Here is an 18,534-nt window from a genome sequence, read left to right as displayed (position 1 = left end):
TTCCCTTCCCACCCAACTTTGATATCAAAAGTCTCTCTATTGCCTAGCCCTTTGTCATTTAATTACATTTATTCCAACTCCTTTCATCCAGGTCCAGATCCACCTTTGCCAGGCAGAAACACCCAATCCTAAAACATCTCTTCTCCTGCTGTTTGTTCCCAAAGAAGAACACTGTTCATTATCCATTTACTTTCCAAAAGGAAGTGAATTCCCAGGTGACTCCTCAGAACACAACATCTTCACAACACAACAACAAAGGGAAAATTTTTCTGTTTCCACCTTTCCCTGCCACAGCTAAGGCCTGTCCCTCTGTGGAGTCAGAACTCATCCCACCCCACAAAGGTGTCAACAGGTGAGGGACAAGGTGGAGGAGGAAGAGGTGGACATCTCTGCTGAGCTTATCCAGACCACCCAAATGGTGAAAGGAAGTTCCAAAGTTGCACTCAGTTTGCCCTTAACCCAACAAATCGCCTTTAGAATTCATTAGGATGGGCAGAAATTGGGAGTTTTTTCCAGGCCAGGAAAAGATGAAGGATTGCAGGTCTCTCCCCAGTGCTGTGGCTATTCCTGTACCTTCTTTAATGAGCCATGATTTGGAGAACTGTTTGGTTTGGGTTTTTTAGGGCCTTTTCCACACCCAAACAGCTCCCAGCTATCCATAGATCACGTGTTGATGATTCTTTCACCTATGGAAACTAGACATGTGCTTATATTTTGGGTGAAATACTTCTGTTAGGTTTTCAAGGTATGCTTTGGCACTTGAACATGTGCATTCGCCTTGATATTCTAAGATGTATCTTGAGATCCCAAGTCCCATCAGCTTTTGATCCTTCTAAGCCAGAAAAAAAAAGTGCACTTTTTAAGGCTTTAATCTTATTATTTTACCAATCAAATGTTAAAATACTCTTTCTCTTCCCAAATGCTCCCTTCCACCCCAGCAGCTCTGCTCTAATAAATAACTCACAGGTAACAACGAGGAATTTTATTGGAGTTTAGGGATAAGGACAATAATCTTGCAAGAAAAATACAGATTCACCAGTGCAAAATAAGTTATAAACCAATAAAACGGTGATTTGTGTATCCTGTGAGAAAGAGAAAAATAATTGGAGTAATACCCTGGAACCAGTCTGTGTGATTTCTTCTGACAGCCTCGTGGCTGGAAAGGGAATTCAGTTTGAGGCTCCCGCTCTTGTTTCCTTCTATGGCAGATGTGACTGTGGAGTCTATTTCTCCAGGATAAATATTGTAATTGAGTTTTGTGAGGAACTGTGGAAGAGCCTATATAAAATTGTGAGGATCAGGGACATATCCAATTCTTTTAATGGATCATCTCTTACTTTAGATGAATGGTTTTCTTCTGCAATGGCACGGAGTGGCAGGACAATGGGGAAAGGCTTTAAGCTGAGAGTAGGGTTAGATGGGATACTGGGAAGAAATTCTTCCCTAAGAGAAAGGTGAGGCACTGGCACAGGTTGTCCAGAGAAGCTGTGGCTGCCCCTGGATCCCTGGAAGAGTTCCAGGCTGGGTTGGATGGGGTTTGGAGCAGCCTGGTCTAGTGGACAGTGTCCCTGCCCATGGTGTGCTGGACCAGATGATCTTTCAGGTCCCTTCCAACCCAAAGCATCCCAGGATTCCCTGTTGCCCTGAGCTGCACTTCTTTGATGCCAGCAGCAGTTTACCATACTCCTCCTGCACTTCTCCAGCGCTGCCTTCACCTCCCTGTTCCTCAGGCTGTAGATGAAAGGGCTGAGCATGGGGCTGAGCATGGTGTAGAAGACAGAGGCCACCTTATCCCGGCTGCCATGCCGGGACGCCGGCTGCAGGTACATGAAGAGCAGCGTCTCGTAGAACACCAACATGGACACCAGGTGGGAGGTGCAGGTGCAGAAGGCTCTGGCCCTGCCGGGCGCCGAGCGCATCCCCAGGATGGTGTGGAGGACGCGGCCGTAGGAGAGCAGGATGACCACGCCGGTGTCCAGCCCATTGGCCACGGCCAGGACAAAGATGGTGACCTCGCTGCCCTGGGTGTCAGAGCAGCCAGCCTCAGCACGGGGCTGGTGTCACAGAAGAAGTGATTGACCCAGCAGGGCCCACAAAAGGAGCCCCCAAAGGTGCAGCTGGTGTAGATGAGGGCGCTGAGGGAGGCCACTAGGTAGGACCATGCCACCAGCTGCCAGCAGGGGCGGGGGGACGCAGCCATGGCGTAAAGCAGGGGGTGGCAGATGGCCACGTACCAGTCATGGCGGCCAGAAGGTGACAGTCGGATGTGGAAAAGAGAGCAGAGAAGTGGAATTGTGTCACGCAGCCCACCCAGGAAATGGTTTTATTACCAAATAACAGGCCCGTGAGCATTTTAGGGGAGATCACGGTGGAATAGCAGACGTCAGCCAGGGACAAATGAGTGAGGAAGAAGTACATGGGGGAGTGAAGGCTGAGAGAGACCCAAACCAAGAGCATCAGCCTGATGTTCCCCACCAAAGTGATAATGTAAATGAGCAGAAAGAGCCCAGAAAGAGGGCCTGCACTCAGGGAGTGTCCTCCAGGGAACACTGCAGTGCAACAGGCTGAGTTCCTGCTCTTAATTCCAGGTTTTTTCTGTCCATGTGCATCTTCAGGAATGAGCTGTGTCCGCTGATCCCTGAGGTAGGCGGGGCTGTGACGGCACAAAGGGTCTGAGCGCTGGCGCCAGGCAGGGCTGGCATGTCACAGGGCTCTGCTGGCCCACAGCACTGTGAGCTCACAGTGCCGTGGCTAGCTATATAAGAGGGGCCAGCAGCCACAGCTGCCAGTGCAGTTGCTACGGGACGTGCCGGAGCCATGTGTGACGGTGGCGTCCTAATGACTGTACTTTTCCTGCTGCTGGCCGCTGTGGCTGTCTGGTGGGCTGTTGGCCACTGGACACCATGGAGGCAGCATGCAGGGACAAGGAAGAGATGGAAGCGCCCCGGGGTCCAACCCAGAGGCTCACGGAGAAGCCAAGGAGCCCCTGTGGCTCCCAGGTGCTCCAGGCCTCTGGCGACCCCTGGCAAGTGGCCACGTGCTCCCGCGAGCCCCCTGCACAGCCCCTGCAGCTGCGGCCCCTGCCTGGCTGTGGCCCAGGAGCTGCAGGAACTCATGCTGCTGCTGTGGGCTCGCAATGGGACACGCCAGCCGCTTTACTCAGGGATGTGGCAGGCACTGTTGAAAGAGCTGGAGGAGCTGGTGAAGCGAGGCCACCTGCCCTGCTGTGGCTCATCCAGCTCCTCCAGGAGCCTCCATCCCTCCAAGAGGCTGCTCCCAGCAAGAACTTCCATCTCTGGGAGAGCCTCAGCCCTTGCAAGGATGGCAGACCATCAGACATCTGCCATCCATGCAAGAGCCTCCGGCTGTCAGAGACCCTCCATCCTTCGAGGAGCCTCTGCTATCTCTGACAGCCTCCATCCCAGCCAGAGGCTCAGTGAGACCTGTCAGCCTGCACAAGGTGCAGAGCCCGTGGGCAGGTCTCCCAGCTCCCCTGGACTCCTGGACTTGACCAACACGGGCACATCCCTGAGCACTGCCGTGGCCAGGGAAAGCCCCCAAGTCCAAGTGGGAGCCCAGCCCGAGGCACAGGAGCCTTCTCAGGAGCAGGTGGCGGAGCAGCAAGCGTGCCGGCTGAGCCAGCAGCTGCCGGCCCGCAGCAGCCAGGACGCTGTGCCGGCTGTGCCAGCTGGCAACAGCCCGTGCTTGGTGGCGGAGACGATCCCCAAGAGACCCTGGAGGTTCCTCCGTCTGCAGGAAGCTGCTCCCAGGCGGCCACCGCGTCTAGCAAAGGCCTTTCCAATAGCAGGTGAGATCTTCTGAGCAGCTCCCTGAGGCTCCCCCGGGGCTCTTGAGGGGCAGCCCCAGGCCAGGCCAGGCTCCCCGAGAGCAGCCTAGTCCCTGGCTGCTTCCAGCGCCTCTGACGGGCTGCTTTTGGGCTTCCAAAAACGCCTCTCTGCTTTGCAGCCGCTCCTGGGACGCCCCTGTGCGAAGAAGCCTCGGGCTGTAGCCCCGGCCGTCCTCAAGAGCAGCGTCCAGCTCACGACGCCGGGGACAGCGACGGTGCCGCCCCGCCCCGCTGCTCTGCGGCTCCTGCAGCCACCCGGGCGCGCTGCCCTGGCCCAGCTGTGCCGCTCGCCAGCCCGACGGCTGCCAGGCGGTGGCCGCTGCCCGGCACGCAGCGGGAAGCAGGTGAGAGCGAGGTGGCCCGCGGTGGCCCGGCGTGCTTCACCGGCGGGCACTCGGGGCTGGGGGGCCCCGGGCGGAAGGCTGATGGCTCGCTCTCGGCTGCAGGGCGAAAGAAGCAGCTGCAGGAGCTGTACCGGCTGGGCCCGCAGCTGGGGCAGGGCGGCTTCGGCACCGTCTTCTCGGGGAGCCGCCTCTCGGACGGGAGCCCGGTAAGCGGGCGGGACGGGCGGGCGTGGCAGGAGGGCCGGGCCGGGGCCGGGCACCCGGGGCTGGAGCTCAGCCCGCCTCTCTCGTGGGCTTGCAGGTGGCCATCAAACGCGTGCCCCGGGACAGCGTGGCGCGGTGGCACGAGCTGGTGAGCGAGCGGGGCCAGCGGGACGGAGCGGGGCGCGGCGGGCAGGGCTAAGCGCGGGGCCCCGAGGCTGGGAGGCGGGAGATGGCGGGGGGAGCGGGCGCGGGCTCGGCGAGCCAGCCGGAGGGAGCACGGCGGGCCCGGGGATGCCGGGGATGCCGGACAGCGGTGGAGTGGCCGGGCAGGGGGGAACCCCTGAGTGTGCCCTGGGCGGGAGGAAGCCCAAAGCCCAGGGAGGCTGCCCGAGGGAGCACTGGGGCACGGCAGGCAGGGGACAGCGGAGTCCCAGGGCAGCATGAGGCCTGCTGGAGGCGTTTTCTCCTCCTCACAGCCCGACGGCACACGTGTTCCGATGGAGATCGTGCTGATGGAGAAGGTGGGCTCCGGCTGCCGCAACGTCATCCAGCTCCTTGACTGGTTTGAGCTGCGTGACAGCTTCCTGCTGGTCATGGAGCGTCCGGAGCCATCGCAGGATCTCCTGCACTTCCTGACGGAGCGGGAGTTCCTGTGCGAGGAGGTGGCGCGCTGGCTTTTCCGCCAGGTGCTGGAGGCCGTGCGGCACTGCACCGCCTGCGGCGTCCTGCACCGGGACATCAAGCCCTCCAACCTCCTCGTGGACCCGGAGAGCGGCGAGCTGAAGCTCATCGACTTCGGTTGTGGCACCTTCCTCCAGGAGCAGCCCTTCAACTACTTTGCCGGTGAGCCCACAGCCGGGGCCGTGCTCCCAGCGCCAGGCATTGCACGGCCCCATTCCTTCCCTCCCGGGCTGCGGCATTCAGCCTGCTGCCCTTTGGCACGGGGCGCATGCTGTGCCCCAGGATGCTGTGCTGCCAGCCCTGCCGACAGAGCACGGCTGCAAAAGCCAGGCAGGCCCCAGCCGCTCGGCTTGGCAGGCCCGCCAGGGCTTGGGCTGCACCGCTGCCCTTCTTTGCCTGCTGGCAGAATGGGTTCATGGCTTTGGCCAGGGTGCTGGAGCAGGGGCTGCGGCCTTGGGGGGAAGCTACGGCCACCGCTGCAGCCCCTGCCTCGGCCACGAGGCTGGGCCCAGGCTCTGGAAGCCAACAGCCTGCGCCCTGACAGCGCCGCCTGTCTCCCCTAGGAACACACGTGTACAGCCCGCCCGAGTGGATCCGCCACGGCCGCTACCACGGCCATTCGGCAACCATCTGGTCCCTGGGCGTGCTGCTGTACGTCATGGTCTGTGGGAACATCCCCTTCCACAACGACCGTGAAATCGTGTCGGGGCAGCTCTGCTTCAGGCAGCAGGTCTCTCCAGGTAGGTATGCGGCCTGAAGAAGGCAGGCTTTGGCACGTGGCTGCGCACAGCCCAGCGTGGCCCAGCTCACGCAGCTCCGCGGCAGGTGGATGTGCCGTCAAGGGCTGGATGTGCCGCGGGAGGTGGCCCGTGACGGGGCCGCTCAGTGTGGCACGCCGGGCTGAAGGAGGTGGCGCTGCTTCCTGCCGTGCCGCTCTCCCGCCAAGTACAGAGCGCGCTGGGAGGCTGGCGCAGCTCTGAGCACACGCAGCACTGGCCGGGCAGGAGCCTTTGGCAAGTGACAGGCACTTTCTGGCTTCTCTCCGCAGAGTGCCAGCAGCTGATCCGCTGGTGTCTGTCCAAGCACCCTGAGGACAGGCCAGCTCTGGAGGAGATCTCGTGCCACCCTTGGGTGCTGGGCAGGCGTCTTTGATGCCTTGCCAGAGCCTCTGCAGCACCCACTTCCCCAGTCCCTCCCAGGACTGAGGACCCGAAAAATAAAAATACAACAAACTTATTCGGCAGTGTCAAGTGCAGTTCCTGTTAGCAAGTTCAGCTAAAGGAACCTCTTTGGCCAAGGGGTAATCAGAGTGTTCCTTTCAGCCTTTTTCAAGCTTTTGAGGCCTTTCCTACAGGACGGTAGTTTGATGTCTTTAAGCACGGGCCGTAGCACAGGTAGGAGGGGCATTAACAAGCCAAGAAATGCAGCAGTGAAACAACAGCTGCCCTCTCAAACTGATGTAGCCTCTCAAACTGAGGCTACTTGGGTTCAGCCCGAGTGAAACGGCAACTCCCTGGATGCGCAGGGAGGAGGTCTCTGCTGGAGAGGGGGGGAAATGTCGCTCCTGCTTGCTGTGTCCTTGGTGGGCAGAGAACTCTGATCTTGGCAAGATGGTGAATGTTTAATTGGTGAAGGTTTCATCAGTCCTACCTCCTTTTGAAGGAGTTGTTTTAATTAGTTGTCAGCAGGGATTGCTTTAAGCCAGCTTTAGTGAAGTTTCCTTTTCACAGATTTCTTGTTTTGATCATGAAATCGCCAAATGCTTAAGTTTGCCAAACGAGCCCTGAAAAGTTCAATGAACAAATCCGGAGGGAATTGGGGATTGCAAATCTGGGATCTTATGGCCCTTCAAGTCCGTGTTGGGTTTATCCACTGCTTTTGCTGCCAAGGGAAACTCCAAGTTAAAAATAATCCCAATATGAACCAGTTCTCATGAAACTCAGCTTTCACAGCCTTGATTAAGGATAAAAACAGCTGGGGATGCCCTTGTCAGTATAGCACCTGTGAGGCAAAGCAGGCTTAAAATGCCTGTAAGGAGGAAATGCAAGAGAAATGGCTGCTGGCATCCTGGGCTTTCCGGGCAGGTTTGGTACTGGATTGCAGGGCAGTTTTCCTGCCTCTGAGGATGGCACCTGCATCCCCCTGGGAAGGGAAAATGTGGAGAGAGTGGTGAGTGGGAAGACAATTGTTGCCATGTGTCCTTGGGTTCCAGTTCCTGCTGGTGTGTCTGTGCTGGGGGAAGTCCAAGGGGAATCAGTCTTGGAGTGCCTGTTGGTCATCTGTGGCACCTGGAGGAGACACTGGACTTGAAATTCCAGGGCTGCTCCCCTTGCTGGAGTGAGAAGCAGTGGAAGCTGTTTGCTGCCTGTTTCTTCATCCCCTTTGCATTTGTCTTGATTTATTGCACACATGAACCATAGATAGCAGCTCAGTCAATGAACAAGTTTTTTCACTGTAATTTTTTCCATCTGCTTTAATCTTACTGCATTTTAGTCTTTACTTCCAGCTAAGTTTTCTTTTCAAACAAAAAAAAAAAAACCAAAAAACAATAGAAAGCAGGGGATACAACATTTCCTTGTGGGACACATTTAGAATGTCCCCCAGTTGTCAGAGTTGTGGGTGTGTGTCAGTCTGTACAGATCCAGCTTTTGCTCAAAATCATGTGGGTTTACTTGAATGGTGCAGAGGAAATTTTCTTTCTGAATCCCTCTAAAAAAATGAAATGCTGTCCCATGAAGCTGGGTTAGGCCAGGCTTGGACAGCAGGCTGCAGTTCCCGGGATGCCATCAGAGGAACCACTGGGCTGTTTCACAGCTGGACCATGCAGAGGCTTGCTTTTTGTCTCTGACTTTTCAGACAATGAGGGTTTTTTCCAGTTCCTGATGTTTGCTTTCTTGTTCCACAGAACTCCGTTCATGTTGCATTCCCGGACGTTGCCAGTGGCTGTACAGGACAGATTTGGACAGTAAGGCCATAGATCACTGCTGAAGATGATCTGTCAGCTTTGTGCTGAGGAGTTTAAAGTGGAAAATCCAGAAGAACAGAGCCTGTTCCCTTTTGTTGATGACACCTGTCTAGGTTTGTCTTTTGTGTTACTGTCTTATCCTGTGTGCTCCTTATCCATTCCCTTTTGCTACTTCACTCTCTCTTGTTCTTGTTTTTCTTTTAATAAATAAATACTCTATATTTGTTTAATAAATATTGCTCCATCCCTCTCCCTGTCCTCTGTTCTACTTTTTATCTCTCTGTCTCACTCCTTGCCTGCATCTTTACCTTTCCTTCTTACTTCCTCTCCTTTTTCCTTTGGCCTACACTGTGACCATATGTCTTTGTCCATCTCTCTGTCCTTTGCCTGAACCTTTCTGTATCTGCTGCTCCTCCTTCTGCCTCAGTGTCCTCTTCTCTTTCTAACCCTCGTTCCTGCTGCCCATCCCTCACATTCTCCATCCCTCTGCTGCCCCTTGCCCATCTTCCCCAGTGACCTGCCATGGTCATTTTCTCTCTCTGTCCTCGTTTTCCTCTCTGTATCTCTCTGTCCTCCATGTGTGTTCAGAGCTCTGTCCTGCTCGCTGCCCCTCTTTTTCTCCTTCTGTCCCAGTGTCCTGCTCCCTGTCCTCTTTCCCTGTTACTCTGTCTTTTTCCCTGTCCTTCTCTGTGGCTCGCTCATGTTCCTTTTCATTCCCTGTTGCTCTGTCTTGCTCCCTGTGCCATTGTTTCTCGCCGTATCCTCCTGACCCATTTCCTGTCCCTATTCCTCTTTAATCCCTCTCTGTCTGCTGCCCATCCCAGTTTTCTTCTCATCTCCATCCTGCCCCCTGTTCTTCCTTCTCTTCCTCCATCCTCTCTGCTCCCCTCCCTGTTTCTGTGCCACAGGAGCTGGGCAGGGACTGGAGCTGTTCTGGGGGCTGTGCCTCCTTCCTGACTGCTGTAGAGCCCCTTGCTGGGGGGATGGACTCAGTCCAGGGCAGCTCGACTCGTTCTGTGCCTTCTGTGGGGCTGAGGAGGAAAGGCTGGGGGAGAGGGGGGAGTCTCGGGGGCTCTGATGTCATTTGGGACCCCCAATGTCCCTGGCAGAGCCCTGATGGAGTGGAGGAGCAGGTGAGTGGGGAAGGATGGGGCTCATGCTGGGTGCCCTCTCCCAAATTGACCCAAAATGGCCAAGAAGTTCACAGGGAGGGAGTGTGTGTAGAATACTGAAAACTGTTAAGTTTTCCATTTTTATATATATTGACTGATAGTATTAAATGATATGTAATTCATTTAGAAATAAACCCTCTCTATCTGCTATGTTATATACAGGAACACAAGAAACTCTGAATCGAGATGTGTAGGGTTGGAAAATAATGGTACAATTTTTATACACCAATGAAACGATCGAGGGCCGGAACACATAAGGTGATCTGTGTGAAAGGAAATAAATCTGCTCGATGCCAACTCAGTTCTCTCGATGAACTAAACCCCGAACTCTGCGGCAGTGCTGCCACCTGGTGACAGAGAGCGGTACTGCCGCCCCCCGACAGCGCCCTGAGCCGTCCTGCTGTCCCTGTTGTCCCTGCTGTCCCGGCTGTCCTGCTGCCCTGCTGTCCCTGCTGTCCTGCTGTCCCTGCTGTCCCTGTTGTCCCTGCTGCCCTGCTGTCCCTGCTGTTCCGCTGTGCTGCTGCCCTGCTGTCCCTGCTGTCCTGCTGTCTCTGCTGTCCCTGCTGTCCCTGTTGTCCTGCTGTCCCTGCTCTCCTGCTGTCCCTGCCGGGTGACACGAGACAGCGGCGACCTCCGGGGCTGCCGAGCGTGGGAAGGGCAAGGAGCGGGAGCGAGCGGGGCGATGGCTGTAGAGGGAGGGCAGCGGCGAGGGAGAGTTAGGAGTGCAAACGGACACGGGCGTGGCTGAGCGGGAGCGGCTGAGGAGCGGGGCGGTGACTGAGAAGGATGGCAGCGGGGCGGGGCGGCCCGGCGGGGCAGGTTGTGGCGGCAGCAGAGGCGCGGTGGCACCGCGGGCACGGGCGGGACACGGGGCGAGCAGAGTCGGGACAGGGCTGGCCTGTGCCACTCTCAAGATGGCGGCACCGGGAGAAATCACGTGGCAGGTCCCGCAAGTAGCGGGTCGGGTTGAGCCACACTCAAGATGGCGGACTCGAGTGGACCCGAGAGGGGCGATCATGGCCATGCCTGCCGCCGCCCGAGAGCTTCCCGCCCGTCCCCGGCGCCGCTGACCCCACCGCCCATGTTGTCACAACAGGAAAAGCTGCGGAAAATCGCGCTTGGAGCGCGGGTTGGAGTCGGGTTTGGGTTGAGGCAGTGGAAAAATCACACGGGGACTTTAAATGGCACCGAACAAAATATAGCGGCTCGGCGCGCGAGTCTTTGACCTTCTCATGATGGCGGCCGGGGACGGCCCTCCCCCTCACCCGCTTCCTCCCCGGTGTGTCTCATTCACGGACCGAACCCGGCACTAACGCCCGCGCCGACCCAGCGCTTTCAGCGCGATTTTCCGCGGCGTTTCCCGCTGTGGGAACACTCGCTGTGCGGCCAGCAGCGCCGGGAACGGACGGGATCCGCGCTGGCGGCAGCAAGCAGCCGACAAGGACGCCTTTCTCGCCCTCGCGCCTCTCCGCTGCGCTCCGTGCTGCCGGGAATGGCGGGAGAACACAAACCCTCAGGAACGGGAGCTGCCGGGAATGGCGGGAGAACACAAACCCTCAGGAACGGGAGCTGCCGGGAATGGCGGGAGAACACAAACCCTCAGGAACGAGAGCTGCCGGGAATGGCGGGAGAACACCGAACCCTCAGGAACGGGAGCTGCCGGGAATGGCGGGAGAACACCGAACCCTCAGGAACGAGAGCTGCCGGGAATGGCGGGAGAACACAAACCCTCAGGAACGGGAGCTGCCGGGAATGGCGGGAGAACACAAACCCTCAGGAACGGGAGCTGCCGGGAATGGCGGGAGAACACAAACCCTCAGGAACGGGAGCTGCTGGAGCCAGCGCCCTGCCCGGGAAGAAGGGCGGGATGTGCGCAGATCTGTCCTTAGGATTCTTAATACAATGTGTAAGTAGTTATTATTGATTGGAGGCAATATCCGGGGGACTTGTCAGAGTGGCAGAAATACTTTTTCACCTGGAGGTGTGTTGGGATAATCAGCATTCATTATGTCAGAACGTATTGGTCTTCCTTTATTTTCTGTTTGTTTTTTTCTAGATTGTGGATAACTGTGGGGAACATTTGGGATGAAGAAATGAAATGCACGAGGGAAGCTTCATGTTTCCAAGGGCGTGCTTTAGGGATGTGCAGCTTCTCAAGCGCACAAACGATTCAGGCTCCCACAGAGACCTTCCAGAGCTGCGAGGGACAGGGAAGGAAATTCCAGGAGTGGTGGGAGAAGTGCTTTCTCCCAGGTCTGGACACTGTTGAGGCTGCAATGCCTTAAAATCTTGAAAACTTTGAATATCTTCTAGAAGAGTTTTTGGAATTAAAAAGGTTATGTTTTTATCCTAAAGTATTTATGACTCGATTAAAAATAATAAAACCGTATCAATGTGGTTTTAATTGGTTCATTTGCAGTGTTTAATAAAAGGAAGTTGTTGAGAAGGGGGTTCAGCACCCCTTGGTTGGAGCTGGCAGCTCTTCTTTGTTGTCTCTTCATTTTTAAATTTCTTTGAATTGTTTCTTAAGCTATTACAGCAATTAAGATACACAGTGAGGAGAACAGCATTCCTGCCCTGCTGGATTGGGAAATCTAAGTCCAATTCCTTGGAGAGATTGAGGGGTGAAGAGCTGAGCCTCAGGCTGGGTTCTGGTAGTGGGAATTCAGTGAGGGGAGAGGGGAGATTCCCCAAACTGGTAAAAGCCAATTCTGCTGGGTTTGGGTGCCTCCACCCCAAAAAACGATCCTGGTTGGAGGGGCCTTGAGGAAGGAACAGGACGTGCTGGGGGGCTGTGCTGGAGTCCCCAAACCCTGCTCAGGGATGGTGGGCAGTGCCAGGTGCACAGGGACACGACAAAGGGGCTGTGCTGGAACCCAACAGATTCCAGCCAAGAGTGCTGGGCAGTGTCAGCTCCCTGGGGACACCATGGAAGGGCTGTGCTGGGACCCCCCAGATTCCAGCCACAGATGTTGGGCACTGCCAGCTCATTGGGACACTGCCTGATCCAGAGAGTTTTCTCATGTGCACAGCACCTGGCAGTTTCTTGAGTCCCACAGGCTGAAAATCCCATGGGAGCAGTTGGAATCACAACCGATCACACAGTCCAGGATTGGAAAAGAGCTGCACCACGGTTTTTCCCAATGTGTTTTTAATTTAAAGCGGAACACTGCCCACCCCAACCCCACTCACTACTCCCAACCCCACTTCTTTTATTTTTGGGGTTTCTCTATGAGAATTACCTGTCTACACTGAGAAAAATTTTTTTTCAAAATTCCCCTGGCACTACAGGGACGGTCGGGGTTTGGGGGGTCCCGGGGCCGCAGCCGGAGCGGCACCCGCCGGGCTCAGCCCAGCGCCCGTCCCGCAGAGGCTCCTCCCGCCCGCGGCGATCCCGGCCCGTGCCAGCCCCACTGCCGCCCCGGTGCTCCGGCCCGGGACCCCCAGCGGACACCGGCAGGACCCGAACCCTGCAGCCCCCGTGCCGGTGCCGGGAGCGGCCCCGGTGCGGCCCAGGTGAGCGGGGCGGGGCGGCGGGCGATGGTGCTGCGCCGTGCGGGCAGGGCGGGCCGGGGCTCGGGGCGGTACCGGCGGGGCGGGGCGGGGATGGACCTGGCTCAGGTGTGCGGGGCTGCGGGGCGGGGATGGACCTGGCTCAGGTGTGCGGGGCTGCTCGGGGCGGGGCCGAGGTCATTTAAACCCCGGTAATAGCCTCGGCCGCCATTTGGTCTCAGGGCAAGGTGCGGGCAGGAGCTCCCTGTCCGCGCTGCCCGAGTGAGGCGCGGGGGCTTCTGCCTCCCCCTCTGCCCTCCCCCTCCTTCCTCTTCTACCTATTCCCCTTCTTCCTCCCCTTCCCTCTCCCCTCTTCCCTTTTTTTCATTCCCCAAACACGACCCCCCCACCCCTCTTTCCTCTTCTACCTATTCCCTTTCTTCCTCCCTCTTCCTCCCTCTTCCTCCCCCTTCCCTTCCCTTCCCTTCCCTTCCCTTCCCTTCCCTTCCCTTCCCTTCCCTTCCCTTCCCTTCCCTTCCCTTCCCTTCCCTTCCCTTCCCTTCCCTTCCCTTCCCTCTCCCCTCAAACTTTCTCTTCTTTCCCCAAACAATACTCCCCCCACCCCTTCATCCTCTTCTACCTATTCCCCTTCTTCCTCCCTCTCCCCTTCCCTCTCCCCTCAAACCTTCTTTTCTTTCCCCAAACACAACTCCCCCCGACCCCTCCGTCCTCTCCTGTCCCTACTCCACTACCCCTTTTACTCCCTCTCCTCTGTCCATCCGCCCTTTTCCCCGACCCGACCCTCCCATTTCACTCCACACCTTGACCCCTCTCCCTACCCCTCCTAATCTTCTGCTATTCCTCCTCATTGCCCATCCTCCCCTCTCCTCCTCTCCCCACCTGCCTCCGTCCTTGTCCCACCCTGACCACCCCCTCTGCCCCCTATTCCCATCCTCCATCCCCCTCTGCCCCCTATTCCCGTCCTCCATTCCCCCCTCTCTCTTTCCCCGCAGCCGCGGGGCTGGGGGCGCCGCAGAATAAAGCCCAGAGGGCCAGAGCCGGCGCCCCCCTCCCTCCCTGGAACCCCCACACAGGGCCGGGCCCGCTCGGCGGGTCTGCCCCATACAGGTCAAAAACACCGCCCGACAACGCCGGGGCTCCGGCTTTCCCCACATCACACTGGGGCTCCCCGGGAGGGTTGGGGCTGGGTGTTGGGGGGGCTCCCTCCTTAGGATGGGGTCCCGGGGGGGGGGGGGGGAGGGAGGCCCCTTCCGGAGGAGGGAGTCCTGGGTGTCAGGTGGGCCCCTCCGGAGGAGGGGTCCGGGGGAGGGGGGGGGCTTCTCCCCTCCAGTCCCCGCCTCCTCCTCCGGACCCCCTCCTCCGGGGGGGACCCGCCCTGGTCCCCTCCCCGGGACCCCCTTCTCCGGACGGGGGTAGGGGGGGCAAGACGGGAGGGGCCGTTTCTTTGGCGATCTCTGTGTGTGTTCACGCTGCAGAGTAACGTGACCCGCTCTGCTTCCCCCCCCCCCCACCCCCCGGTCCGGAGGAGGGGGTCCCGGGGAGGAGGCAGGGAGTGGAGGGGGAAAGCCCCCCCTCCGCCCCCACCCCCTCCCCTCCCCCGGACCCCCCTCCTAAGGAGGGGGCCCCCCCCTAACACCCAGCCCCGACCCTCCCGGGGAGCCCCAGTGTGATGTGGGGAAAGCCGGAGCCCCGGCGCTGTCGGGCGGTGCTTGTGAACTGCATGGGGGGACCCGCCGAGCGGGCCCGGCCCCGTGTGGGGGTTCCAGGGAGGGAGGGGGGCGCCGGGCTCCGGCCCTCTGGGCTTTATTCTGCAGCACCCCGAGCCCCGCGGCTGCGGGGAAAGAGAGAGGGGGGAATGGAGGACGGGAATAGGGGAGCAGCGGGGTGGTCGGGGTGGGTGGGGAGGCTCGGAGTGTGCAGGGGGAGTGGGCAGAGGGAGGTGTGGGGGGAGAAGGAAGGACGGAGGAAGGAGGGGGAGAATCCAAGGCAGGTGGGAGAGAAGGAGGGGGGAAGGTGGCGGGGAAGGTGGCATGGAGAAGGGGAACGGGGAGCCGCAGTGCGGGGAGGGGGAAGGAAGGGTGGAGGTAGGAGAGGGATAATTGCGGGCAGGTGAGGGGGAAGGGGAGAAGGGGAACAGGGACAGGGGGCAGCCGGGGTATGGGGGGAAGGAATGGTGGAAGGAGGAGGGGGAGGATGGAAGCGTAGGGTAGCGCTGGGCTGTGTAGGAGGATAGGGATGGGGGGCCGGGGGAGACCGCCCGGGGGGGGAGGGAGGGGAAGGCTAGGGGGAGAGGGGGGGGTTTGGGGGGGGGAGGGGAGGAAAAGGGGGGAGGAAGGAGATGTATAGAAGTATAGAAGAAGGGAAGTATTGAACAAAAGAGGCATAGAGGAAAAGAGATATAGAACCCGGCCCGGCAGCAGCCTCCCGCACCGAGCGCCGAGGGGCGAATGGCGACTGACGCACTTCCCAGCGTTTAAATATTCTCGGCCCCGCCCCGCGCAGACGCTCTGGGGCCCCACGCACCTGTGCCGCCCCGCCCCTCACACCTGTGCCGGCCTCACCTTTCACACCTGTGCCGCCCCGCCCCTCACACCTGTGCCGTCCCCGCCCCTCACACCTGTGCCGCCCCGCCCCTCACACCTGTGCCGGCCTCACCTTCCACACCGGTGCCGCCCCGCCCCTCACACCTGTGCCGGCCTCACCTTTCACACCTGTGCCGGCCCGCCTTTCACACCTGTGCCGCCCCGCCCCTCACACCTGTGCCGGCCTCACCTTTCACACCTGTGCCGCCCCGCCCCTCACACCTGTGCCGCCCCGCCCCTCACACCTGTGCCGGCCTCACCTTTCACACCTGTGCCGCCCCGCCCCTCACACCTGTGCCGGCCCCGCCCGGCCCCGTCCCGCCCGCTCCCATAAATCCGGGCACATTCGCGCCTGCTCCGTTTCGCGCGGAGGATGCTCATCTCGGGATGCGGCGGGACCCTCGCTCGGTGCGCTGCGTGCACCTTCGCATCGTGGGCTGTTCTTGGCGCTGCGGGGAGCCCGAGGCGCTGAGGTGGGGCCGGTACCGGGATCCGAGCCCGGGGATTCGGGTCGGGGTGCTGCCGGCGTCTGATGGGATACCCGGGCGGAGCCGGTGCTGCCTGGGCGGGCGGGGTGCGGGTCCCGGGGCCGGAGGACCGAGGCGGGACTGGGGCTGCGATGCGGACCGGGATCGCCGCGAGCGGGAGGAGCCGCTCCGGGACGGGCGCTGGGGCCGAGCCCGGCGGCTGTCGCTCCTGCTCCGGCTCTAGCTGGCGCCGGGCTGGGGTCCCGCCGGGGCTCTGGGCACCGTCCCGCTGCGACCGCGGGGAGCCGGGGCTGCGCCGGTGCCGATGCCGGCAGGACGGCGGCTCTTTCCCGCAGCAGGCGCTGGGTCGCGGCTGGAAGCGGACGGGGCGCGGGGACTGCCCGTGTCGGCCCGGAACCCGCCAGGCACCGCCGCTCCCTCAGCGCCTCCTGTCCTGAAGGGCGCCGCCTGGCGGACACGGAGCGACGGCGCGAGCGCGGGGTCTCCCGCTAGGCAGGGCAGGGGCGGCCGGGCAGCCCCCGGTGCGCGCTCCCGCCGCGGCCAATGCAGCCCCCGGTGCGCGCTCCCGCCGCGGCCAATGCAGCCCCCGGTGCGCGCTCCCGCCGCGGCCAATGCAGCCCCCGGTGCGCGCTCCCGCCGCGGCCCATCCGCCCCCGGACCGAGCAGCGCCCGCCTGCTCCTTTCCCCGGCCGCGCCCCCGGGGAGCTCCTGCCCACCGCAGCCCCGCGGGCGGCAGGAGCCGCTCCGGGCCTGGCGCTGAGTTCCGCGCTGCCGCTGTCGCCGGGGCTCGCTCCTGCTCCAGCCGCTCGTCACATACCTGCCGCCGGAGACCCTGATGCGCTCCCTCCTCTCCCCGCCCATTTTTCTGTGGCTCGCACCCTCCAATGGAAAAACTACTGACTTTCAAAAGGCAGTGAAAACTGTTTATTTCCCGAGTACAGGAGCTTCTGACTTGGAAAGACCCCCAAGGATCATCAAGTCCAATAAGGAGAAGTGACTGGCTTATCTGAACTCAGAATCCTGGCATTCTCAGCACGCTGCTTCAAGCACATGAGCCAATCTCAGGGTCATGAGGAAGGTCCTGCCTGTGATGGAAGTGGCTGCTGCTGCTAACAAGGTAATTCCTGTGCAAACGCTAGTGCTTTACACACCAGCCCCTAAAATAGTTTTAGGGCAGACCTGGCTGGCACCTGACATGACAGCACAAAACTTTTCCAATAACCTTGATTTCCTGCCCCTTCCAGGATTTACCCAATAGCTGTCAAGGTGGTCATGCAATGTGCCTTTACAGGGAGAAATAAGCAAGACAAGTCCTGAGGGTTCTCTTGGTCCATTGGCAGAAGTGCTTCTGGAGAGTGTCAGAGCTGGTCCCACCTGCAGAGGGGAGTTTCCTGCAGGTGAGTGTTTCAGCCCAAAATGAAAGCAGCTGCTGAGGCTGGGGCTGCTTTTCAGACCCAGAGCTAGACAGAGCCCTTGGGAACTCCTGCTCACTGCCAGGAATGTTCCTTGATGTTTTGTCCGTGTGTCCTAGCTGGCTGGGAATGCAGGGCAGGAGGAGGTCAGGAGCCACAGAAGGGGGACCAGCACCTCTTGTCATTCATATTTCCAGGGGAGGAGCTGTGCCTGCAGGGTCCTGCCTGTGGCACACAGCATGCGGAACACACATCCCGGGGTTGGGCACTGGGATGCCCAGGCAGCGCTCTGATGGACATGGATAAAGGGCTGCCTGCAGCTCCTCGGCCATGGGCTGCTCTGAACAGGTACCTGGAGATGCTTCACCCCAGGCAGACCCCACTGACACCCTAAAAATAGCCTGAGGAATGGCACCTGGGAATGTCAGCATGTTGTGTTTGTGGAGAGGCTCAGACAGCAATTCCCAGTGCCAACCTCCTGGAGTATGTCCCACCCACCCCCACTCCCTTTCCTTCCAGCCTGGGGACATCAGCCATCAGCAGCATTAAAGCCAAGGCAATCTTCCCTCACAGAAATCAAATTCCAAGCAATAGTCCTTGGAGATTCTCTTTTATTTTAATGAAAGATTAGATTTAGATGAAGTTTTGTTTGGGTTAAGTTTGGAGTTTTTCAGGGAGCCAGCTGGAACCACAGAACCCATGGAAAGCTTTCACAGGTGGGTCACACCAGAGGTGCACTGAAGGCAGGGATGTGCATCCCTTTCTTCAGGGAGAAGAACTTCCAGAGGCCACTCCTGAGGCTCTGAAATGAAATCAGCTTCTGCAGGGAGAGACATCCTCACCTGGGCACAGGGGCTGCCTCAGCACGGGCTAGGGGTGTGTCTGACCACTGCCTTCTCCTGCTTTCAAGTGTCAACTGGAGCCCAACCTCGGGGGGGGGGTGAAATCAGCTGAATTCCAGGCAACTCTGTCAAGTGCCCCCCAGGGACATTGGTGGGGCTGGGGGATGAGGGTTATAACTAGTAAATTCTGTGGAATACAAACCTGTCTTTCTCCTGATCCCACTGAGCTTCCTTGGAACCTCTGCTGGCTCCTGACACGGCTGGTGTTAAAGCAGCAGCTCTGCATGGAAATATCCGCACTCCGTGGGGCATTGGGAGGTTATTCCAGTAGGAATTCAGCAGGGAATTTGGGGCTATGGGTATAATTCATCTACACTAGCAAAGCTGATAATGAAACCCAAATCTGGGCACCACACAATCTTTATGCTGCCCTGTCAGCTAAAGCCCTTGGGCTGGGAAATTTCAGCAGCCAAATGTATGGAGT

At 59.2% G+C, this 18,534-nt stretch overlaps 1 protein-coding gene, 3 long non-coding RNA genes and 1 pseudogene across 5 annotated transcripts; 4 read left to right on the top strand and 1 right to left on the bottom strand.

Annotated features, from left to right (window-relative positions):
* Positions 1–1,333: 1,333 nt before the first annotated feature.
* LOC146443836 (olfactory receptor 8J2-like) lies at positions 1,334–2,436 on the bottom strand (annotated as a pseudogene).
* Positions 2,437–3,059: 623 nt separating this feature from the next.
* Positions 3,060–6,292, top strand: LOC146443835 (uncharacterized). The gene is made up of 7 exons (XM_085048918.1): positions 3,060–3,808; positions 3,967–4,191; positions 4,294–4,397; positions 4,493–4,543; positions 4,872–5,238; positions 5,640–5,816; positions 6,125–6,292. The coding sequence occupies exons 1-7, from the start codon at positions 3,115–3,117 to the stop codon at positions 6,226–6,228; spliced, it is 1,722 nt and encodes a 573-aa protein (XP_084905044.1). The 5' UTR covers positions 3,060–3,114; the 3' UTR covers positions 6,229–6,292.
* A 1,428-nt stretch (positions 6,293–7,720) lies between these two features.
* Positions 7,721–9,510, top strand: LOC146443834 (uncharacterized). The gene is made up of 2 exons (XR_014849325.1): positions 7,721–8,154; positions 9,376–9,510. It is a non-coding gene; the product is annotated as an uncharacterized LOC146443834 (long non-coding RNA).
* Positions 9,511–10,502: 992 nt separating this feature from the next.
* LOC146443833 (uncharacterized) lies at positions 10,503–11,602 on the top strand. The gene is made up of 2 exons (XR_014856103.1): positions 10,503–11,119; positions 11,270–11,602. It is a non-coding gene; the product is annotated as an uncharacterized LOC146443833 (long non-coding RNA).
* Positions 11,603–12,616: 1,014 nt separating this feature from the next.
* On the top strand, positions 12,617–18,251 carry LOC146443832 (uncharacterized). Of its 2 annotated transcripts, none has more exons than XR_014849324.1 (3): positions 12,617–12,729; positions 16,738–17,193; positions 17,406–18,251. It is a non-coding gene; the product is annotated as an uncharacterized LOC146443832 (long non-coding RNA). The 2 variants fall into 2 exon arrangements; XR_014849323.1 differs by lacking the exon at positions 12,617–12,729 and adding an exon at positions 15,662–15,781.
* The last annotated feature ends 283 nt before the right edge of the window (positions 18,252–18,534 follow it).

The sequence above is a fragment of the Lichenostomus cassidix genome, chromosome 1Aa (assembly GCF_008360975.1).
Source record: "Lichenostomus cassidix isolate B80296 chromosome 1Aa, HeHo_3.0, whole genome shotgun sequence".
NCBI lineage: Eukaryota > Metazoa > Chordata > Aves > Passeriformes > Meliphagidae > Lichenostomus > Lichenostomus cassidix.
This window is presented reverse-complemented; position numbering and strand designations above follow the sequence as displayed.